The following is a 24,985-nucleotide window of genomic DNA, read 5'->3' as shown; positions in this document are numbered from 1 at the left end:
TAAAATATGTATTTAATAATATTAAAATGTTTTAAAATGACTTATCATGGAAAAAAATGAACTCTTATGTGGTTTCTTAGACTCCATGGCACACTGCCCCCAGGCGTATGAATACAAGTTTGGAATCCCATACTGATTCTCTCTTAGAAACATTACCCCTATTCTATTCATTTATTAAATTTGCTTTTCAGAGCTACTTCAAACTTTACTGTTGCCTCTGTCCACATTATCCAAATTGAGAATAATGAGATTTTAAAAAATCACCTAGGCAAATACAGTATATGTTGTTTCAAGAGTAGAAAGTACCTAGAACACATGAGCAAGAATTAACAGGGAGTGAACAGGGGGTGGGACATCAGATTAACATTTCTCTTTGTGGCTGGGCACGGTGGCTCACGCCTGTAATCTCAGCACTTTGGGAGGCCGAGGCGGGTGGATCACAAGGTCAGGAGATGGAGACCATCCTGGCTAAGACGGTGAAACCCCATCTCTGCTAAAAATACAAAAAATTAGCCGGGCGCGTTGGCAGGCTCCTGTAGTCCCAGCTACTCAGGAGCCTGAGACAGGAGAATGGCGTGAACCTGGGAGGCGGAGCTTGCAGTAAGCCGAGATCACGCCACTGCACTCCAGCCTGGATGATGAGCAAGACTCCATCTCAAAAAAACAAAAACAAAAACAAAAACAAAAAACCAAAAAACAAACAAACAAAAAAAAACATTTCTCTTTGCAACAGCAGACATGGGGCAGTCCTGCAGAGACAAACTTTCCTGTGCGCAACTAGAGTTGAGGTTTTCTGTTTGGCCTAATCTCATAACCCCCTACCTGCCATCACATGACAGCCGATAGCAAAGATATACGAGTATTCTTTTTTTTTGAGACGGAGTCTGGCTCTGTCACCCAGGCTGGAATGCAGTGGCACAATCTCGGCTCACTGCAAGCTCCGCCTCCCGGGTTCACACCATTCTCCTGACTCAGCCTCCCAAGTAGCTGGGACTACAAGCGCCCGCCAGCACACCCGGCTAATTTTTCTATTTTATAGTAGAGACAGGGTTTCACCATGTTAGCCAGGATGGTCTCAATCTCCTGACCCTGTGATCCACCTGCCTTGGCTTCCCAAAGTGCTGGGATTACAGGCGTGAGCCACAGCGCCCGGCCGATATACAAGTATTCTTGTTGGACTGAAACCCTATATAATATAGTAAATGAAGACAAAAAGTGCACAACTTTAAATACAGCAAAATCCATAAAACTCAAATTTTTTTTTTTTTTTTTTTTTTTTTGAGACGGAGTCTAGCTCTATCGCCCAGGCTGGAGTGCAGTGGCCGGATCTCAGCTCACTGCAAGCTCCGCCTCCGGGGTTCATGCCATTCTCCTGCCTCAGCCTCCCAGGTAGCTGGGACTACAGGCGCCGCCACCTCGCCCGGCTAGTTTTTTGTAGTTTTTAGTAGAGACGGGGTTTCACCGTGTTAGCCAGGATGGTCTCGATCTCCTGACCTCGCGATCCGCCCGTCTCGGCCTCCCAAAGTGCTAGGATTACAGGCTTGAGCCACCGCGCCCGGCAAAACTCAAATTTTACATCAGGAAATGTTTTGCAAAATAATTTATTACTTCGTACTTGATTGTTTTGCAAGCTACTAGGATATTAACACACAGGCTACAGTACCTTTCTCCAGTCTTTAAAGAAATTTTTCCTAAATATTTCCTTAGTAGTATATTCATGGTCGAGCATTTTTGCAAAGAACGTAGCTACTTCTTCTGCTTTGGGGCTCAGCTTCATGACTTTACCTAGAGAAAAAAGTGGTTCCAAAAAGTGAGGTATAGTATTCATGTTCTAAGTATAAATACCCAGGGCTAGCGAATTCTCTTTAATAATGGTTTGCCTTCTCATGGTATATAAAGGTCTGGTGACACATAGTAACAACAACAACAAAGACAACATACTGATTTATATCTACTTGTACAAATTCTCCTTCCTTTAGCATATATTTACCTGGGTCATTCTCTGGAGACTATGCCAGTTAATTGTTCCCAGGTGCCTGCTCAGGACAGGGATGACCTGGGGGAGGCCCAGTCACTCTTCCTTTTCCTTTCAGCAAGCAGGGTCCTTTACACCTCTTCAATGGTTTTTAAAAATCAAATCCTCAGAGGGACTCCTGCCACTGCTAAGCTAAGCAGCCTCTGTTCAAGAAGGGGAGGAAGGGATAGGGCAGGGAGTGGAAGAAAGGAATTGTGGGGAAAAGAAATAGGCATCTTTCTTCTTCAAAGTTAGGTGGGTGGAATATGAATAAAAAATATATATCCATACTAGGCAAGCCCAGATTTCCCACATGAAAAGCCTAAATAAGACCTTCTTCTAGAACCTTGCTATTCAACAGTGGTTCACAGACCAGCAGCACTGGCATCACGTTGGAGTTTGTTAGAAATGCAGAATCCCAGTCCCCCTCCTAGACCTACTGAATCCTATACAGAAATTGCATTTTAACGAGACTTGGATGCACACTAGAGTTTGCAATACACTGCCATGAAACACGGGTACCATCATGCTGCCTCTTTCAGGGAACCAGGATGCATCCACAGCACAAGGGATGACTGGGGTTCCTGGTGTATCCAATTGTTTATGTAAAAGCTGTCTGAAGGGGCTGGGCGTGGTGGCTCATGCCTATAATCCCAGCACTCTGGGAGGCTGAGGCAGGCAGATCACTTGCAGTCAGGAGTTCCAGATGAGCCTGGCCAACACGGCGAAACCCCATCTCTACTAAAAGTATAAAAAATTAGCCGGACCTGGTGGTGGGAGCCTGTAACTCCAGCTACTCAGGAGGCTGAGGCTTGAGAATCACTTGAACCCAGAAGGCAGGGGTTGCAGTGAGCCAAGATGGCGCCACTGCACTTCAGCCTGGGCGACAAACCGAGACTCTGTCTCAAACAAACAAAAAGCTGTCTAAAGGGACTCTGATGTTTCACAATGAAAGCTGCTAACTGGTAAAAATCTGAATAGGGCCTAGGGGTTTTATGTACCTGATTTAGTTAATAAAGCAATGAAAGAAAAGTACTTGGGAATTTAATCCACTTTTCAAACAGAACGCTTTTGTCAGTACTCTTAGCATCAATTTCCATTATTTCTTAAAAATCCAACTTTACAACATCACCTGGAACCAATCAATGCTATACTAAGAGCATTTGGCTATACTTAAAATGAGGTTAACTATAAATCCACCACCTTACTATTACACAGGTATTAATAATTCACCAAGGGTGCCCACATTCTTTATAGAAAACTAAAATTTAACCAGAAATCCATTTATTTCGAAACTCAGAAAACATCTTATCTCATAATGATTTGCAATCTGACTGCAGGGGTGTAGAGAACTGTAGCACAAAATTCCAACAGTTATAATAAAAAGAGCCCACTTTGGACACCATTAACTTAAAAGGCCAACAGGTGGCGCAGTTGCCCCCATCAACCCCCAAGCTTCTGCTTTGGAAGGAAGACACTCTGCGGAAGATAGGCTGTGTATTTACAAGATTCCCTGAACTTCTTTAGAAAACTGTAACATGTTTCCAATATAACGGAAAACATTAAGTCATTAGAAATAAAATAAATGAAATAAAATGGCAAGAAAAAAATGTAAACTTTTCAGGTCTGTTTGGTAAAAACTAAATGTTAACACCATTCAAAAAAAAATGTGGCTGAGCATGGTGGTTCACGGCTGTAATCCCAGCACTTTAGGAGGCGGTGAGAGGATCACTTCAGGTCAGGAGTTCGAGACCAGCTTGACCAACACGGTAAAACCCCATCTCTATTAAAAATATAAAAATTAGGTGTGGTGGCGTGTGCCTGTAATTGCAGCTACTGGGGAGGCTGAGGCATGAGGATTGTTTGAACCTTGGAGGTGGAGATTGCAGTGAGCCACCAAGATTGTGCCACTGCACTCCAGCCTGGGTGACAAGAGTGTGACTCTGTCTCAAATAAATAAATATAAATTTAAAAAATTTTAAAAATGAGACTTTGGGCTGTTTTACTGAATTCTGTCCCAAAAGAGGAAGAAGCAACTGTGACTCCTCCTATTTTAGATGAGCTGTCAAAAGATGAAATGATGGCTCCCTGCAGTAGAGTAGTGGGAGGATGACTGGAAGGTTCCTGGCAATGTTAACACTTTGTGGAAAAGGCTGAGCTCCAGGAAAAGGAAACTGCTGAGTCAAAGCTGTAAACTGAAGGTCCTTAGAGGAGGGAGTAATTCACTGCTTCAGCTAGCCCATGTCCCACCTCCCTGGCAGGTTCTAAAGGAGTCTAAGAATTCTCCTCCCCAGAGAGTAGGCAGCACTTACTGTATCAGTTTGAAGTAAAGTCAAATGTGACTTCCTGACTTACTACAGAGTAAGAGTTCACACAAAGAGAAGAAATCCTAGCGGAGGACCAACTGAGAAAATGCTGGAGACTGGGCAAGAATGGGAGGAAAGGACTATGGCAACCTGTGAACTAGACCAGGCCTCTGCTTCCCATCTTGAAAAGGAAGAGAAACCCCAAGACTAGGGAATTTAGCTTTCCCTCCCATCACTCTGAACCTCAAAGTGAGGCTTTACCAGCTGAGCATCCTAAAGCTCCTGGTGAGTCCAGACCAGGGCTATGGAATACCTACACTTTGAGATGGTGCTCTTCAAGGTCCTAGGCCATTTCTCTTAATTAGGAGTTTTGGCTTTGAATTATACTTAAGAGTCTCCAGGAATGACCACTGTGAGGGCTGAAAGAACTATCTTAGGCTCTCTGGTCAACAGTTCAAAATCTTTACGTAATATAAGCATTTGCCAGAGATTATGGAGGCCTGTTAGGCTGCAAACTCCCCAAGATCAGGGTCTAAGTCAGTGGTACTGTCCACTGCTGGGTCTTGGTGTCTGAACACAAATACATTCAATAAATATGTTGTTTTATTTATTATTTTATTTTTTGAGGCAGGGTCTCACTCTGTCACACAGGCTGGAGGGGAGTGGCGCGATCTGGGCTCACTGCAACCTTCACCTCCTGGGCTTAAGCGATCCTCCCACCTTAGCCTCCCGAGTAGCTGGGACTACATGTGTGCACCACCACATTTGGGTAATAAATACGTCATTTTAAAAAACAAATTTCAGCTTGCCAAGTCTGGCATTTTCCTCAGCTGCAGACCCAGCCCTTTAGTGTAAACTGCTACCTAGGCCTACAAGCACTGGTGGACCTACGGCCACTACTGGTGGAAAGAGAGATGCACCAGAACCCCTGAGTGTTCACCACTGACACTTTTCAGCAGTTATCCTGCCCAGTGATTCTCAAAGTTTGGTCAGCAGACCACTTGGTTCAGAAGTACTCAATCCCACCCCACAACTTTTTCTTTTTGGTGGGGGCAGTAGGATGGGTAAGAAGAAAACAGTGGGGGGTTGAGGGTGGGAAAAATGGTGGAGAAATGGGGAGGTGAAATAACAGTGGCCAAAAGACGGTGGCAAGACAAGTGGAGGTGGAAGAGGAATGGTGGGGAAAGGAGAAGGGGGACTGTGGAGAAAGCGGACAGAAGAAGAGGGAAGGATAGTTGGGAAAAGCGAAAGAAGAAGAGGGTCGGTGGGGAAGGGAAAAGAAGCCCACCCCACAAATACTAAATGGGCTCAGATCTACTCTGTTGAGTCGTAAGCACATAAGGGTATAAGGAACAATGCTCTAACCATTCCCAGATAAAACTCATGGAATGAAGAAAATCTGTTATTACCATCTACATACTGCTACACTGCCAACAGGAGGCGTGTCAAAGGCTACCCTCAAATCCTTCAACCCAAGAACAGAAATACCAACGACAGATAAGGGACAATTCTGAGGGTTCTAAGCGACCCAGGCAGGGCATTTCTTTAAAGCAGCTCATCAGACTTGACTGCACATACATCAGAGGCATAGTGTTATGCTACACAGAATAAGTGACAGATGCCTACCAGCCTTATCTAGAGATTGATGACTATTAATCCTCAACCATATACTAGTACTGTTTCTAGTGATGAGCAGCTTGTCCGATTGCATTATTATATTGCTAACATAAAATACTACCATTCAAGTGAGGATTTTCTAGTAACTCTTGCAAAGAGTCACTCCCTAGAAATGAAGTTCAGATCAAAACCTTCAGCTTGTGGACCACACACTGTGAGCCATGTTGACAAACCTTTTTCGGACTATGCAGGGAAGACATGAACAGCCCCTTTTTCACGGCACTTTTTCAGCAGCAAATGGGCCTTTAAGAGTTAACACCTGATGCCCCTTCCTCAAAATCGCATGGCAATAAAACAAAATGAAATAAAAAGGATTATCTATTATATAGGATCCTTCCTTGTTTTCTATTCCTAAATAGAAGCAGATTTCTTTTCTTGGCCAAGAATCAAGAACCTTGAAACAACTCACCATCATAGTAAAACTTGACACTCTCTGGAAGAGGCTCATATGGTGGGGCAAATACTGGACCTTTATGTTCTAGGAATTTCCACTTGATGCCTTCAGGATAGCGCTCTTCTTCCCACCTTCAAAAGACAAAGCACAACCTCATTTAGTGATCACCTTGCCTAACATGGGGGTCATCACTGATTAAATGCCAAATAATTATCCACGCAACTGATTAGTGCTCTGGAATGACTTCTGGGCCTCACATTCAAGGCCTGGATCAAAAGAACCAGTGTCTCTCATTTTGAAAAAGCCAACACTCACAAGAAAGATGAAATACTGTAGTGAATAAAGGAAAATACATTTCAACAGCTCATTTCAAGGATACTGGACAGAAGAGATCAACAATGAAGGAGCTCAGCAACAAGTGAGGGACATGAAAATGTCAACAGCTGTTTTACCACAATGGCATACATGAAAGAGGATTGTTCACATTGTTCATAAGTAGGCTAAGGCCTCCTCAGAGTGGTGATGTCAGCTGGAAGGTACAGGGGAAAACAACCCTATGAGAAAGGACATAAAACAAGAAGACTAGGAAATGACAGCTTAACTGGGGCATGTTGAGTTTAAGGTACTTATGGATTACCTGGAACTATCTAGCAAACACTGATAAGTGAATCTAAAGCTCAGTGGAAACAACTTTTTGAAAACGTATTTTTAAAATGGTTGAACATAAGAAAAAAAATGAGTAATACAATAAACACCATATACGCCTGTAATCCCAGCACTGTAGGAGGCTGAGGCAGGCGGACCACGAGGTCAGGAGGTCGATACCAGCCTGGGCAATGTGGTGAAACCCCGTTTCTACTAAAAATACGAAAATTAGCCGGGCATGGTGGCGCACACCTGTAGTCCCAGCTGCTCGGGAGGCTGAGGCACGAGAATTGTTTGAACCCAGGAGGCGGAGGTTGCAGTGAGCCAAGATCGTGCCACTGCACTCCAGCCTGGGCAACAGAGTGAGACTCCATCTCAAAAAAAAAAAAAAAAAGTTAATAATTTGCGAAATTCCCTATTTTGGCTGAACCATTTTCAAGGTTAGTTGCAGATTTGATACTTCACCACTAAATACTTTCCAGCAAGTTATCTCCATAAAAATAATATTCTTCCACATAACCACAACACTATTATCACATCTAACAAAATTAGTAACTTCCTAGTGTAATTCTAATATCCAGTCCGTATTAAAAACTTCCCTATTTGATCAAAATTTATTTCATAGACCAGGATCCAACTCAGGCTCACATACTGCAACTGGTTGATATGTCTCAAGTTTCTTTTACTCTAATAGATAACTAACTTACTACCCTCATATTTACTTTCCAAGTCCAATATTTTATTTATTTTATTTTATTTTATTAATCATTCAGCCATGGAACAAGTTCAATTTTAAACAAAGTTCAGAAACATCAAATAAAAATTACATGTATCAAACCATATTGTAACAATGGTATTACTATAAAACCACAGTCAACATATATGGTCAAATGATTTACAACAAGGATGCTTAAGGCCATTCAATGGAGAAAGAACAGTCTTTTCAACAATAGTGCTGGCAAAACAAACTGGGTCTTTACATTATACACAAATATTAATTCAAAACGGATCAAAAACCTAAATACAAGAGCAAAAGTATAAAATTCTTGGAAGACAACATAGGGGAAAAGCTTCACAATATTGGATTTGACAGTGATTTATTGGATATGACACGTAAAACACAGGTAACAGAAAGAAGAAATGAATTGCAGCTGGGCACAGTACCTCACACCTGTAATCCCCGCACTTTGGGAGGCTGGGGTGGGCGGATCACTTGAGGACAGGAGTGCGAGAACAGCCTGGCCAACATGGCGAGACCCCCGTCTCTACTAAAAATACAAAAATTATCCAGGGATGGGGGCACACGCCTGTAATCCCAGCTACTCCGGAGACTGAGACACAAGAATCGCTTGAACCTGGGAGGCGAAGGTTGTAGTGAGCCGAGATCACGCGACTGCACTCCAGCCTGGGCAACAGAGAGACACTCTGTCTCAATAAAGAAATAAATTGAACTTCACTGAACTTAAAAACTTCTGTGCATCAAAGGATACTTCAAGAGAGTGAAAGACAACTCACAGAATGGGAGAAAATATCTGTAAATCATGTATCTGATAAAGGGTTAACATACAAAATATATAAAGAGCTCCTACATCTCAACAAACAACCCAATTTAAAAAATGGGCAAAGTCTCAGTCTTAAGGGGGAGGAAAAAAAAGATAAAATCAAAAATCGGGGCTCGGCACAGTGGCTCACGCCTGTAATCCCAACACTTTGGGAGGCCGAGGCGGGCAGAGGGATCACTTCAGGTCAGGAGTTTGAGACCAGCCTGGCCAACATGGCAAAATTCTTATTAAAAATTCAAAAAATTAGCCGGGTGTGGTGGTGCATGCCTATAATCTCAGCTACTCAGGAGGCTGAGGCATGAGAATCACGTGAACCCGGGAGGCAGAGGTTGCAGTGAGCCAAGACTGTGCCACTGCACTCCAGCTTGGGCAACAAAGCAAGACTCTGTCTCAAAAAAAAAAAAAAAAAAAAAAAACACGTGTTGGGGTGGGGGGTTGGGGCAAAGAACTTGAATGGACATTTTTCTAAAGAAGATATACAAGTGGCCAATAAGTACCTGAAAAAATACTCATCATCACTAATCATTAGGAAAATACCAATCAAAACCACAATGAGATACCACTCATACTCATAAGGATGGCAAATAAAACAAAAAATAACAAGCGTTGGTGAAGGTGTAGGGAAGCTAGCACCCTTGTGTGGTCCTGGTAGGAACGTAAAAAGGTGCAGCCAATGTGGAAAAGATAGCATAGCAGTTCCTCAAAAAGTTAAGCATAGAAATGCCACATGACCCAGCAATTCCATTCCCAGGAATATGCCCAATATTCAAACAAATACTTGTACACGAATGATCACAGCAGCACTATCTGCAACAGCCAAAGGCAGAAATAACCTGTGTCCATCAAAAGATGAATGAACAAACAAAATGCAGTATAAACAATGGAATATTTAGCCTTTAAAAGTCAGAAAATTCTAAAACACACTACAACATGGATGAGCGCTGACATTCTGTTAAGTGAAATAAGTCAGTCACAAAGGACAAATACTGTATGACTATTAATATGAGGTACCAAGAGTAGTCAAATTCATAGAGACAGAAAGTAGAATGGTGCTTACCAAGAACTGGGGGAATAGGCTGGGCACGGTGGCTCACGCCTGTAATACCAGCACTTTGGGAGGCCGAGGCGGGCAGATCACCTGAGGTCAGGAGTTTCAGACCAGCCTGGCCAACATGGCAAAACCCCATCTCTACTAAAAATGTAAAAAATTAGCCGGGCGTGGTGGTGGGAGCCTGTACTCCCAGCTACTCAGGAGGCTGAGGCAGGAGAATTGCTTCAACCCAGGCGGCGAAGGTTGCAGTGAACTGAGATTGCAGCACTGCATTCCAACCTGGGCAACAGAGCGAGACTCCGTCTAAAAAAAAAAAAAAAAAAAAAAAAGAACTGGGGCAACAGACAAGTCGGAAATTGTTAATAACTACAGAGTTTCGGTTTTGCAAGATGAAGAGTTCTAGAGATGGTGATGGTGCACAACAATATGAATGTACTTAATGCCACTGAATTGTACACTTAAAAATGGTTAAGATAAATATTATGTCATATGTATTTTACACAAATAATTTAAACAAAAATAAAGATTTAATAGAATCTTAGACCTCAAAGGAACATTAAAGATCTTCTATAATTAATCTACCACTTTTTCAGATATGAAATTGGCAGTCATTGATATATTAATAAAAAGATCTCAATGCAGGAACTCACCCAGTCCTACAGTCTATTACTCTCCAAATAGAGAAAATATACATATATGTAGGTGTATGAGAGCATTTGCAAGGAGCCTCTCACAGAATGGGAGAAAATATCTGTAAATCACGTATCTGATACAGGGTTAACATACAAAATATATAAAGAGCTCCTACATCTCAACAGACAGACATGTAGCAGTCACGGAGTAACCGTGAGGAGATTCAGAATGCCACACTTTCCCTTATCTTGAGACTTTGGCACCATTCTTCTCTTCAATTACAGTGGTTTTTTTTTTTTTTGAGACAGAGTCTCACTCTGTCACCCAGGCTGGAGTGCAGTGGCGCGATCTCCGCTCACTGCAAGCTCCGCCTCCAGGGTTCACACCATTCTTGTGCCTCAGTCTCCTGAGTACCTGGGATTACAAGCCCCCACCACCATGCCCAGCTAATTTTGTTTTTGTATTTTTAGCAGAGATGGGGTTTCACTGTGTTAGCCAGAACGGTCTCAATCTACTGACCTCATGATCTGCTCACCTCAGCCTTCCAAAGTGCTGGGATTACAGGCGCGAGCCACCATGTCCAGCCCTACAGTGTTTTTAAATGAAGACTCCAAACTGTTTTTACAATTCCTATTTCAACATGTGTATCTTCAGACCCACAGCAACTTCTTTACCATTTAAGCAAATTAAGAGATTCAACGAATCGCAACGCTAAACCTCAGTTTAAACAGAAAGAGTATGTCTTTCAATAAGCTCATGTGACTGGGTTGACAGCTATTATTGTACAAATAAAAGCAAACAGTTTTGTCCTTTAAGCCTCCCCATGCGTGCATATATTCCCCCCAAATTTAAAAACAAACAAACAAAAACATGTACTTAGACATCAAAATGGCTTCCCTTTGGCAGCTTGACTAGAATAATCAAGTACCAATTTAATAATAACATCTGCTTGGAAGGGGAAAGGTGGAAAAGTGCTAGAAATATAAAGACAGGAAAGTAAACTCCATGTGCTTTTTAAAATCAAGTTCCCTTGCAGTTAGCAAGCACTTCACAGTATGCTATAAAACTCATATTTAATTTTTTTTAAATTTAGAAATAAAGGTCACATGCTATAGATTCTGAATGCTAATCCTTGAAATTAAGGGCAGTTTTTCTGGTTTGAGCAAAATGTCAATAATCCATATTCCATAAATTTCTTATCACTATCATTGACCATATATTTGAGTCTTGGTCTTGCAACACTAATTCCTTACATTACAGTCCTGACTCCTCACAGCATTTTACCTTTGCTAAGAGATTCAAAACCCCATTTAAAGTCACACCTAACACCTGCAATAAACTCCCCAGGTTCTAATTCTTTATGAAGAATCATCTGTTGAGAATTAACTTGCAACTTATATTCCCACAGGTCAGCCCTGATACAAAAGCGTACTTAATTAACCCAACAATGCTAAAACCCTGTTCAGCTACAATGGCCAACAGTTAAAAATCAGGACATCTGGGATAAATAGGATTTCATGTATGAACCCAAACACACTGCCACCACTTATAACAATGTTTCTATGGAGATAATGTGATATAGCAAAGAAACCCTGAAGGACCTGGACCTTTTCCAACCAAACAATTACCAAAGGAGGGAGATAAAGATCAGAGTAAGTGTTTTTTTTCTGGTAAAGATAAACAGTTCTGCGGACTTAGAAGGAAAGCAAAAGATCTGCAAATTTGTCAAGCTTGTAAAGTGTGTCAAATTTGTCAAGCTTGTAAAGTGTGTACTTATTTTAGTGGGACAGCATAAGGAATAGTTAACGTAAGAGTATCTGTCATTTAAGTTCCCAACTAGATCATTAGTGGCAGTCACTGAGGTACTGGATAACTGACTTCAGAGTACAATACGCAGCCTCTATCAGTTAAGAGGCTCTTCATTCCTATTTTAAACTCCAAAAACTCGACGTGCCATTCAAGCATTGTGCTTGAAAAGAATGTGCAAGGTTTAACCATCGCACCTGAGAAATGATTAGAAGCTGTAGCAAAGTCTGCTCATCCCTCAAAAAACAACTTTTAGTTAAAGACCAGCCAGTTCCCCTTTAACCCAAAATAATAATAAAAACCAAAAGTCATGGTCTCTCAGAGAGAATGTGTGGCAACACTGATAAGGATTTCAACCACAAAAGCAAAATTAGGCTCCTAAACCCCTCAAGGGCACGTAATTCTACACATAGAAGGCCGGACCCAGTGCACTTGCCTGGATTCCAAAAACAGCCAAAGCTCTGAAGTAAAGGGGAGACAGCAGGGAGCTCCTGAGAAGGAAATTTATTTGTTCATTTAACAAGTATTGAGTACCTACCACAGAACCCTGACTGATGAATTTACCAACGTACCATTCTCTTAACTCCAAGTAATAACCCCTAATTTACACAATCACTTTATTTCTAAAAATCACTTTCTTAAAGGTCAAGATCACTGAAAATGTTGTATTAGTTCTAAAGAAAAGTGAAATAAAAACAAGGAAAATAAACTCATGTTTTTTTTCTTTTTTTTTTTTTTTTGAGACAGAGACTTGCTTTGTGCCCAGGCTGGAGTGCAGTGATGCAATCTCAGCTCACTGCAACCTCCACGTCCCGGGTTCAAGCAATTCTCCCACTTCAGCCTCCTGAGTAGCTGCGATTAAGGTGCACGCCATCATGCCCAGCTAATTTTTATATTTTTTTAGTAGAGATGGTTTCACCATGTTAGCCAGGTTGGTCTCGAACTCCTGTCCTAGTGATCTGCCCACCTTGGCCTCCCAAAGTGCTGGGATTATAGGCATGAGCCACTGTGCCCTGTGTTGTTTTTTTTTTTTTTTTTTGAGAGATGGAATCTCACTCTGTCGCCCAGGCTGGAGTGTGGTGGCATGATCTCACCTCACTGCAACCTCCTCCTCCCAGGTGCCAGTGATTCTCCTGCCTCAGCCTCCCAAGTAGCTGGGACTACAGGTGTATGCCACCACACCCAGCTAATTTTTGTATTTTTAGCAGAGATGAGGTTTCGCCATGTTGGCCAGGTTGGTATCAAACTCCTAACCTCAGGTGATTCACCAGCCTCAGCCTCCCAAAGTGCTGGGATTACAGGTATAAGCCACCGCACCTGGCCTTTTACTTTCTGACTCTGACCTCTAGAAAGAGCCAGGGTTCCTCTGCTCTGTGATATTCCTTTTCTATATTTCCCATTTAATCCCACGATGCCATAGCAACATGCCAATCACACAGCTGTCACCGTGTGGCCACATTTCTGCCACTGTGGCTCTCCTCTCTGCCACCTTCCTGGTCAGTGCTCTTTCTCCCTTTCCTCAGAGGTGCTGTGGACATCAAAGTTCTAAATTACAAAAGCCATAAAGGCACATAAACAGGTTTGGAAGGCTATATACCGAGTTATGAACAGTGATTACCTCGAAGCTGGAAAGCTGGAAAGGAAAATGAGAATGGGCAAAGAGAGGTACAGGTGACTTTGATTTTTACTCTATTAAATCTCTCAATCATTTGAGTTTTTTCATCATAAACACAAAATCATGTACTGTTGGTATAGTAAATAGTAGAATATGTTAACAGAAATAAGTATTTTTTAAAAACATGTTTATTTCAAGATTCTAAACACCAAAAGTAGAAAAGTTCTCCACCTAAACACGCTTCTCAAGAGCAACCAGCTATGACTAAACTGTCCTTCATAAAGACTGAATTTTCACTCCTACAGGGAGGGAGAATGCTTGTTTTCTCATATTCACAACTCTAGATATTTTCACTTATTAATCTTTCCCAATCTAAGAGGCATTAAAAAAAGATTTTTTTGCATCTTTGATTACTTATGAAGTTGATCATATTTTTAGATGTTTATTAACCATTTATTTTACTAAACTGCCTGTTCCTCACATTCTGATTAGACCATTCCTTTCATACCTGTTTTAAAAGAGCTTTTTTTCATATTAGGAATATCAGCCCTTTGTGCTGCAAATACTTTGCTTTTTTTCTTTTTTTAATGGCATGAAGTTGTCCATCTGCCATAAATTGAACTTTGATGTATCAAATGTAAAACACCTTTCCTTATGGCTCTGGTTATGTCCTGCTTCAAAGGATCCTCACGATTGCACAATTATAAAAATATTCGCCCACATTTTCTTGTTGAGGTTTCTTCTGTTGTTGAACAAACAGGCAGTTTTCCCAACACGACTTACATAATAATCTATCCTTTCCTATGATTTTAAATGCATCTGTACTCTCTTCGTATGCTACATTCCCACCTCTACATAGGTCTGCTTCTACAGTCCATTCTGTTCACAGTGGTGGAAACCAGTTTGAGATCCAATAGATTTAGAGCCAGTTAATGATTTCACTAGAAGTTGGAAAACTTATTTCGAATGTTATTCTAGAGAAACTGTTTTAAGTATTTTACCCCAAATATCAGGATATTAATTTTAATAACTCAATATTCTTGCTTCGTAAGGATATGCAATAAAAGAGGTGGCATTTTAACCCAGCGCTGAGATGTTACCATTTCCACTTCTGTTCCTCTTCTTTCTTCGGTTTCTTTTTCTTGTTATCTGGCTCAGGAACTTTTTTATCTTTATCTTTATTCTTGGGTTTTCTCAATTTACCATCCTACAAAGAAACATGGTGAGAAAGCACTTAAATAAGGACTGATCACACTTCTGGAGGCAGTTTTTGGGAGCCATGAGGAAGAAAAACTATAATCACAGAGTATTAGAACTAAAGAAGATCTCAGGTCTACTCCTCTCATTTGACAGATGAATAACAAGGTACTGGTGCTCTGTTCTAGAGCAGTATTTCCTAAAATTTCCTGATAAACGACTACCTGAGAAAGTAGTTAAAAAACACACTGCAGGGGAAGAGACTTGAAAACTGTATTTTTTTTTTTTTTAAACCTCAGAGGAGTTTGGAAAAGTACTGCTCTAGAGAGTAATCCGAGTGTGTTTTCCTCACTTAGTTTTTCCTCACTTATGTTTAATCCTACTCATCTTTAAACCTCTTCCAGTACAATCCAATAACGGCTATACGAGGCTTTGCATTAGATATTTAGCATTCAGTATGAAAGAAAATTCCCAGTTGATCTAGTTGAGTATAGTTCTATCGCTGCTGCTTGTATACACAAAGTCATGATGCAGTAAGCAAGTATTTCAGAGGTTCTAAAATAATACCAATTCCTATGGTGGTATTTCTTTATGGCTCTTCTTTGAACTCTGAATGTAAATGAGCTGATCACAGTGGCACAAAAAAAGGGTATCAAACCTAAACAGGCAGAACTCACCAATACAGAGATAAATCTCAAAACATACACACAAAACCCAAACAAAAATGTAATATTCAACAAGTGAAGATCCCACTCAGAATCTGAACTCTTTCGAAGAATATTTTCCTGTGTCCTACCTATTCAACATAATTTAACTATTTATTCAGTCTTTATTCAACAAGTTTAAAGGTGGTTTTGAACCATCTTAAAATCAATTAGAGTGGCACAGCTGGAAAGTGTATGGACGGGTTCATTTAACCATTTCCAGTTACAAGCAAGGACTTTGAAACAGGTTTTTTCACTTGATAAAGGTCATACAGCTGTTATTAACTATGATAAGAGCCTAACTTTATGAGAAAAATAACAGAATGTGACTTACGGCAATAATTGGAATAAACATTTTAGACCCTCATAATAGGAGAGCAATCAGATAGGAATAGAAAAAAGAGGAAAAGCTTACAGTACCACCCATATTTTAAAACAGGCATGGAGAATATAAATATGTGGGTATGTTTGGGAGAAGGTACTACAGGATCATATTAATTCAGATAATGTTTACTATTTAGGGTGAAACACACCACAGGAAAGGGAAATGTTTTTCAGTGAAGATACTCTAAACAGCTTCTGAGCAGGCATGCAGAAGGTCCCATCAGGAAACTACTGGCTACACGGTATGTTTTCAAACCTCAAATTGGGGTATCAGTCACGGAGAGACCTCAGAACAATTCTCAAAAACAAGAGGAAAAAAAAAAACAACAATAACAACAAAAAGCATAGTTGGCGAGTGAGGTTTAATGACAGATTCTGCCATCCGGGGTCCCTGCCACAGTAAGACTGTATTAATTCAGAGTCTTTCAGCCAGCATTTTTCCCCCCAAGTGGTAGGATTGCTAAATAGAATAAAAACTGAAGTCAACTGTTCTTTTTTCCCAATGGTTTAACAAATTCAGAGTATTATTTTTGCATAAATGCAATATAAACATAAAAGAAAAACAACACTTGGAGAATTCAAGTTTTATATTCCTTTACTGACTAGTTTGTACTGATTAGGTACATGGAAGTGGCGTGGTTGACTACCATAATCACTACTTAACATTTCACTCTCAATTCCCTGAATTAGTGCTTATTAATTTGAACTTTGGCCAAGAATAGACTAGTTGTCATAAAAACTATGATCTTCTAAATACAGGACCTGATCATCTCTCTATGGCTCAACTCACTCACTAATAGTCTTCATATGATTTCATTAAAGACCTTTCTTCTCCCTCCTTGCAGAATCAGGGGAATCAACAAAGTCCCAGGGGAGGTAGGATAATCTAGTAGCTGGTGTGCTGGCGCTGAAGTCAGACTGCATGGGATCAAATGCTGGCTTTACCACTTTAGTAGCTATGTGACCTCAGGCAAGTGATTCAACACTTCTATACTCTATTTCTGCATCTGCAAAATGGAGATGATAATAGGGATATAACAACCTTTTCAGGTTGTAAGGATTAAATGAAATGATACATATATAAAAAATGTAGAAGAATGCCTGGCACATGGTAAGCACCTATTACATTTAATTGTGATTATTAATATCATTCTACTATTATGACAGATTATCCTCTTAAGACTCCCTGCCCCTTCACTATCACTCTCTTTACTGCTGGTACTTCAAACTATCCACTTTACATTTGTGAACCCATTTTGCCCATGACAGTGGCTAACCTCAAATGTAGCATAAGAGCTAAGAACTCACACAACCCCTTCTTCTCTTAGGGGAGGGCATCATTAAGACCTCTGTGAATTTCTGACATCTTTTCTTGAATTACCTGCTAACAATTTTTTAGTATAAGAACTCAAAAGTGTCAAAAGGAGAAAGCATATGATTCTATTTTCAATCTACCACAAGCATCAACAAGAACATTTAGGAAAGCATTTAAACGGAACCGAGTTTTTTGAGGAAGGTTATAGGCCAAGAGGATAAAGAAGGGAGCGTGTGTGTTCCAGACAGAGGAACAGCAGGTGCTCCATATATCTCGGAAGTATGAAAGAATTTGGTGTGGAAAAGAAACAAAGGAGGTTAATGTGACTGGTACAAGCAAGCTAGAGAAGAGGCACAAGATGAAGAGAGGCACAAGATGAAGAGAGGCACAAGATGAAGAGAGGCACAAGATGCAGGGGCCAGACTGGGAGGAGCTGCGGTAAAGAGTTTGGGTGTCAATTTTACGTCAAAGGGGCACCCATTAAAGAACTTTAGATAGGAATGGTTACCCAAAGTGAATGATGAGCAAAAAATTCTTAGGGAAATTTCTTCAGGGTTATAAGCCAAAATGTGGTTTCTTGTTAACACTGCTTCTATATATATGAAGATGATATACTTTTTGGAAGAACATCTGTTGGCAGCATAGCTGTGGGTAGACAGACACCCAGGAAGGCTGACAGCAGAATCACTGCTGGTTGTGGTTAACTTAAGACACTGTGGGGATTCATAGAGATCTTAAAACTACCAGTGCCACAGCCATTACTTATTAAATTTTTTTCCCTAATGTTATTACTGAAACAAACAAGCCAATAAATACCTAAAACTCATTTGTCTTAAGAAGCTGCTTACTGGAAAACTCTCACTTCCAAACTCACCCCAAAGGGCCTAAGTCTCTTTACTAACCTCTTCTTCCTCTAGTTTTCTTTTCTTCTCCTTCTTGATATCTTCTGTTTTAATTTTCTTAGGTTTATAATCAGCACTAGAAAGGGGAACATGAATACACAGTTAGCATAATTATGATTCAGGAGTCCTCACTCATAGGAGACCTACCAACTCTTGGAAGCCTCCACGGCAGGAGTAATTGCTGTTATTCTTGGCTGGGCATTCTACGGTCAAGAGTAACAGAAGTGGAGAAAATAATGAAGGTCAGACCAAAGGAATAGTTACAGCCCTATATAGAGCAAAACTAAACACTTACACTGGCCTGGAAGCAAAATAGGGTGGGGGGATATATGCAGAAATAAATACCATTATCAGATGAAAGTTTGGGAAATAAAATAAAAAAAATAAAAATAAAAGATGAAAGTTTGGGAACCAAACGCACAGCACACTAGCCACCACATAGCAGTAACTCACTGGAATGTGGAGGAAAGAAATTCTATATTGAATGAATACAAAGGAGTTCACTAAGTATTTCCCTTCTCCCTTTCCATCCATTTTCTACTATAATAATAGCGTAGTAAGCTATATAAGAGTGAAAATAATGAATATAGTTTAATCTCACTGAATCTGGGGAAAGAGGTACATGTTTTATGAGCAGTTTTATTATTTTTACACACTGAAACTTCACTTAGAATGTACTGACAGGGATAGGTCTAAGAGAAACTGCTTTAAGTTATCTATGGTAGGCAATGAGAAATTTTAAGTGACTTAATTTATTCTTCATGAATTCTGTATTATTTGAAATTTCTACAATAAATATCTATTGCCTTTACAATAAGAAAAATCTATATAATCTTCATGTAAGCCTTGGGAATACTACTTACTTGCTTAGCAAACCCTACTTCTCATAATTCAGAGAAATCAGTCCATTAATCACAAATCCCAAATGAGTAAAAGCCAATTAATGCAGCTTCTATATGTATTATAAAGAAACACATCACATTTATTCTTTAAACTCCTCCTTTTTGTTTTCAAAAGTCAAAGTTTTAAGAAAATACTCACTCATCCTCATCTCGAGGTCTCTTTAATGGCTTTATATCCTCTTTAGGAGGAACAAAATAGCCATCATCTTCAGGTTCATCTTTAATTTGTGGTGGACTAAAGAGAAAAAAAATTGCTGGTCACAGAGTGCTAGAACATCTGTATTGTATTAATACAAAGAAGGAATATGTCATCTCATTGAGAAGAAGCTAATATAAATAAGGATAACCACATATATATTATAAAGATTTTCTGTGAGCACTTTTTCTCACTTCAATCCTGTGAAGTAGACAGTATTTGTCCTCACTGTACATGTGAATGGGCAATATCAGGATTTGGGATCAAGACTCCTTACTCTAACTCAGAATTCTTTCGCATTATTTCTTAGCTGTCTTTGCCAGCATGGCACGAACCACTCCAGAAATAAACCTAAGGTGTTTTCTTGCCTTACACGAGAAACCTACCATATATTTGACCCCACAAGCTGAACTGATTGTTCCAGTACTCCAAAAGCTAAAGTACAGCTTTTACAAGGAAAGGAATAAACAAATAAAGAAATAAACTAAGTTGATTTCCCCAACTTAGTATCTTAAAGTTCTAAAAATCTGGCAATAATGTACATGTATATTCAGTTACATGGAAAGATAACCAAGCTGACAACATTACAACAAAAGAAGGGCATGTGTTAAACCAGAATAAACAGAAGGTATCCTATGCCAAATCTATTCATTGTTCAATGTCCTAACTTAGGTTTACTTTATATACAGAAGAGTGTCTCACTACTATTTGTTAAGATCTTACCTTCAAAATATAAATATAAAAAGACAATCCTTTGAGACAACCATCTTGAACCAAAACAAAGAAGGAACAAGTAAAAAATACCATAGAGCCCAACAATCACTGCCCCACAAGGGATCCTCCGTGGCCTAGCACATCTCTTCAGAACCTCATTGCCTTAACTCAGTACAAGCATTGGCCTCCTTACATGTAGCTGCCCCCTGTGGAGGGATCCAAGGATTAAGAATCCAGACTCCACTACAAAGTATATTCACAGGGTTTCAAGAGTACCTCCAACCAAAAAAAGCATACTGGGTCCCCCTGCTTGTGATAGAATTTGAATGTTTAAAGAACTTACTTTAGCACACTAACCAAATGCCAGCTTCTACAGCTGTTCCGCCTCCTGCCTGAATACTGACATAGACCCTAGGGTCCAGAAGGAAAGAAAGCCTATCATTTACCCAACTAGTTAAGTAAATGATAGATCCTAATTTTGTCACACTGAAGACAAAAACATGTGGGAAGAGTTATTAGGTCTGAAGGAAGAAGTCCTAAAACAATTTAGCAGAAAACTGTATTCCAGTGAAGCATCTGGATTCTTTACAAAGACATACACAGAAGCCAGCAAGGAGTCCAACAAAGTGAACATAGAGACCACTGCCTCAAGAAGGCTGTGTTCCTAATCTTCTAACCCAAAAAGTCTGAAAATGAACTCACAACTACACACCAAGTCCAAAAAGTTTATTCGTATCAGTTTAATAAAAATCCAAGGCCGTCTCTTGGCAGAGATTAGCCCAGCAGTGCCTCGGTCACTTTATCTGAGAAATCAAAATTCCTAGGGCAGCTTGCAGCTCTAATGCTTCTTGAATTTTATTATTCTGCATTCCTAGAACAATTATGAAACACGCCTGAAGAGGGCACCTGCTTCTCCTTGTCTAAAGGACCCAGAGTACCAGGCACAACTGTCAAAAACTTTAACAAATGAAACTGGAAGTTCAAAGATTCAAGGAAGCAAAACTCTCAAAGTGTTTTGTCCTAGTCAATAATGCAAATATTTCCAACTATTTCTAATAAATCCATTCTGTCATTCAGTGAAGTGAGAATATGTAACAATAAACATCTAGTTGTTTCGAAAGTAGAGGGGACCTTTTGGGCTTATTTTAGGAAATTGAGGATGAGGAAAACAAAATTATAAAGGTAAAAGCAGTATAGAAAGTAACCTCTAGATTGTGTGCATTTCCCTCTCCTTCTAGAAAAGAGATAACATAACTCTACCCAAATCTACACTCATCCCTAACATGTAGGTCAAATGATCTTTTATATATAAATCTCCTAATATTACTAAGGACGAATTCAGACTAAGCAATTGTTCAGAAAACTCCATAATCACTACTGAATATGAAGTTCCTTTTTAGAGAAATGAAAATGTTCTGGAATTAGTGAAGAGGCTGTAATACCTTGTGAATATACTAAAAGAAAAACAGTACACTGTATACCATTAAAAGACAAATTTTGGGATATGCAAATCTCAATTTTTAAAAATCTCTCCTGTCAATCTTCTCTACTCGAAATAACCTTCTGGAAAATGTGCTGGTCAGTCTCACTATATGGCACTGTAGAAAGGCTCAGGTTGGCTTATACCAAGTCTTCTCACTGCTGAGTTTCTGGGAACCATCAAGATGGCCAGGTCAGTGTGTTTTGGGTAAACTCAGACAACATTACAACACAGGCAGCTGGCCTGCTGCCCACCCGGAGAAAGGGAAGCCCACGCAGCAGCAAAGTCTTACCTAGAGAAGCCATTTTCCTTCTCCTTCTTTATTTTTGCATCCCCAGAGGCTCGAACCTGAAAAGTCAAACAACAGTAACTAGTACCTTGAAAGGACTAAATCTGAAGAAACCTCTTTTTGAGAATATGTAGCATCAAGTCTTGGGACGTTGTGATCACAGGCTGGCTCTTATGTTAGCAAAACTGAACAGATGAACTAAAGGTCCTGACATTTTCCAACACTCATTTTTAACAATTCTTCTGGGTGAAACTGTCCAACTCACTGAGAAAGGTTTCCCTTCAAAATGGCAGCTTTTTACCTAAGTGATGGCAGGTCTCTTTTCCCCAATAAGTATGTTCCACTACTCAAGAAGCTGCCATTGGCAGTGCAGTGAGGAAACAAAAGCAAAAACCAACCAAACAAAACATATGGGCCAGATGTGATGGCTCATGCCTGTAATCCAAACACTTTGAGAGGATGAGGTGGGAGGACTGCTTGAGGCCAGGAGTTCGAGACTAGCCTCGCCAACATAGTGAGACCCCTGTCTTTATTTAAAAACAAACAAACAAACAAACAAACAAAAAACTGTATGCCCTGCCTTCTGACTTCAGCAAAGTATACTTTATGACCCCCTCCCCTTCAACTTCCTGCTTTGTAGATTCGTCAGAAACTTTATCTTTCAAAAAAATCTTCATATATACACACGAAGGGATACACACATACACACAGATATACACAGAGTATCTCTAGAAGGATACAAAACATAATCAGTATAGCGGCTGCCTCTGAGAAGGATGGGAGACAATGAGTCAGTGGTGAAGAGATGTCTTCTTCACCATATTCCTTATTTCATAGTATCTGAATTTACCAAGTACAAAAATTACTTTTTCAAAGCTAAAATAAAAACAATCTCTTTTTAAAACTATACAGAGTACTATTCATTCTCAGCCGGGTGAGCCTAGTCATTTTTAGAAGGCTTGTACTGGTTATGTTGGAACCAAAAGCCACAAAGGGCACCAGCATCACTAAATTTTCACTCGGGAAGAATCTTTAATGAACAGAAGACCAACAAGGCATTAGGCCTTCTCCCAAAAACAATGAATTTTCCCTAATGCATTCTCAATGTATCCATTGGCAACATAAAAAAAAAAAGGTAATGATATGGACAGATCTGCTACTGTGAGACATATGGTGATAAAAGGCTTAGTTTTTATAGTTTAAGACTAAAGTTTGCTCTGAATTCTCCTGACAAGAGACCTTTCACTCCAAGGCCAAGGGATCTTACTATGCAGTGAAGATAGCTGCTTTTAAAGGTAAACAAAAGTGCATCCACGTCCCTTCCTCCCCCACTAGAAAACTCTGTACCTTTTCCTCTTTTCGTTTTTCCTTGTCTCTGTCTTTGTGTTTGTCTTTATGCTTTTCTGAGCTTCCATCTTTGTGTTTGGTCTTCTCCTTCTCTTTGTGTTTCTTTTCAGAATCTTTATGTTCACTGTAAAAAGTTAAGTCACAAAGTGTTACCCAGAGTAGGGACCACAAGGATTCGTTTCACAAGATATCCTAAGATAACATGAACCATGGAAACTTACAGTACTTAAACAGTACTGACAGAAGGTTCAAGTAGAGGGTCTTGGTTACATCGGACTTTATCTTGTTTGATGTTTTTATTTTTGCAAAGAACAGAAACCATCATTCCAGACACACCAGGACATTTTTTTAAAAGTGACTAAGAATACACAGCCAGCCCTGTGTATTTCTGCAACGTTCTACCAGCACAAAAACAATGAAAGCTCCCACTTCAGCATTCATATCTGATGTGAGGAGGTTTCACCAAGAAAGTGTTTGGTGGCTTTGTGCCAGACTTGAAACATATCACACATGTAGCCAAGCCAGGGTTTATGAAGTGAACAGCCCAATACAGTGGGTATTTCCTTCTAGTTTTAACTAGTCAAGTTAGTCACTTCTAGATGGGACTTATGTTAGTCCTTTCCTCACAATAAGAAAAGACCCATCTGAAAGCAAGGGCATAGGAACATTCTTTAATTAAAGGTTAAAAAAGCAAAATATGACATTATAAGGCAAGAACCACGAAAACTGTGCATAGCTTCTTACCCTGGGATCAAGCTCCTGGAAATTTCTCTTAGGGAAATAACATTACATATAAAGATGTTTATTTTGGTGCTTCCCTTAAACAAACAAACAAAAAAAACAAAAACGAACAAACAAATCCCAAAACTGGATACAACCTAACAAGTAGGGAAACTGTAATATATCAAATTATTTAACTGTTAAGCTATAATTTGAGTACCACAAATACATTTTGAAAGGTTTATGACAGAAAAAGAAATATAATAAAATAACTGCAACTATGTAAAAACATGCATGTGGTCAAAGACTAAAGAAGCAATAAGTAAAAACCACAAGTTGTAGTTTAAGGTGACAGAACGCTATTATTTTTCAGTACACTGGGACAGGCAGTTAAGGAGCCTTGCTTACTGCACTAACCAATGCACAGGAAAAAAAGACTTCATCAGCAATGAGCTCATTAGGCTATGTCCATCCCATGAAGTTTGTTCTGAAGGGACACTTGACTACAGCAGAAGATCATAAAGGGAGAAACAAAGGATGGCATGCAGTTAGGCAGAGCAACAAATCTAGATTGGGAGAACATCTGCTGTTACACACTGCACACAAAAGTAGCTACAACTTGAGAAAGGTATTTGAGTGATGAATAAGCAGAAACTTTAAGAAATTGGCCGGGCACGGTGGCTCAAGCCTGTAATCCCAGCACTTTGGGAGGCCGAGACGGGCGGATCACGAGGTCAGGAGATCGAGACCATCCTGGCTAACACGGTGAAACCCCGTCTCTACTAAAAAATACAAAAAAACTAGCCGGGCAAGGTGGCGGGCGCCTGTAGTCCCAGCTACTGGGGAGGCTGAGGCAGGAGAATGGCGTAAACCCGGGAGGCGGAGCTTGCAGTGAGCTGAGATCCGGTCACTGCACTCCAGCCCAGGCGACAGAGCGAGACTCTGTCTCAAAAAAAAAAAAAAAAAAAAAAAAAAAAAAAAAAAGAAATCTAGCCAGGGAGAAACAGGATACACTGTAGGTTAGGAAAGACTCAAGTACTGAAATAGATGGAAAAACACAACAATGCCCACTTTCCCTTGCTTACATATTTCTCCTTCTATATTGCGCTCATTAGACTGTTATTTACATGTG

General features: G+C 40.0%; 1 protein-coding gene across 3 annotated transcripts in view; it reads right to left on the bottom strand.

The window, feature by feature from the left end:
• Nucleotides 1-24,985, bottom strand: part of TOP1 (DNA topoisomerase I) — a 98,025-nt gene that overhangs the window by 25,549 nt on the left and 47,491 nt on the right. Inside the window, exons 4-10 of one of the 3 annotated variants that reach the window (XM_033186422.1) lie at nucleotides 23,134-23,257; nucleotides 21,790-21,845; nucleotides 19,247-19,342; nucleotides 18,206-18,281; nucleotides 14,804-14,910; nucleotides 6,407-6,522; nucleotides 1,664-1,785 (exon numbers count right to left, since the gene is read on the bottom strand). In XM_033186422.1, the coding sequence (XP_033042313.1) occupies nucleotides 1,664-1,785; nucleotides 6,407-6,522; nucleotides 14,804-14,910; nucleotides 18,206-18,281; nucleotides 19,247-19,342; nucleotides 21,790-21,845; nucleotides 23,134-23,257 (697 nt within the window). Of the gene's footprint in view, nucleotides 1-1,663; nucleotides 1,786-1,990; nucleotides 2,011-6,406; nucleotides 6,523-14,803; nucleotides 14,911-16,135; nucleotides 16,211-18,205; nucleotides 18,282-19,246; nucleotides 19,343-21,789; nucleotides 21,846-23,133; nucleotides 23,258-24,985 lie in introns of those variants that run through there. The other 2 variants (XM_033186423.1, XM_033186424.1) reach the window with 2 other exon arrangements.

This window comes from Trachypithecus francoisi, unplaced genomic scaffold (assembly GCF_009764315.1).
Source record: "Trachypithecus francoisi isolate TF-2019V2 unplaced genomic scaffold, Tfra_2.0 Lachesis_group21, whole genome shotgun sequence".
Classification (NCBI taxonomy): Eukaryota; Metazoa; Chordata; class Mammalia; order Primates; family Cercopithecidae; genus Trachypithecus; species Trachypithecus francoisi.
The sequence above is the reverse complement of the archived record's forward strand: the minus strand, read 5'-3'. Positions and strand labels throughout refer to the sequence as shown.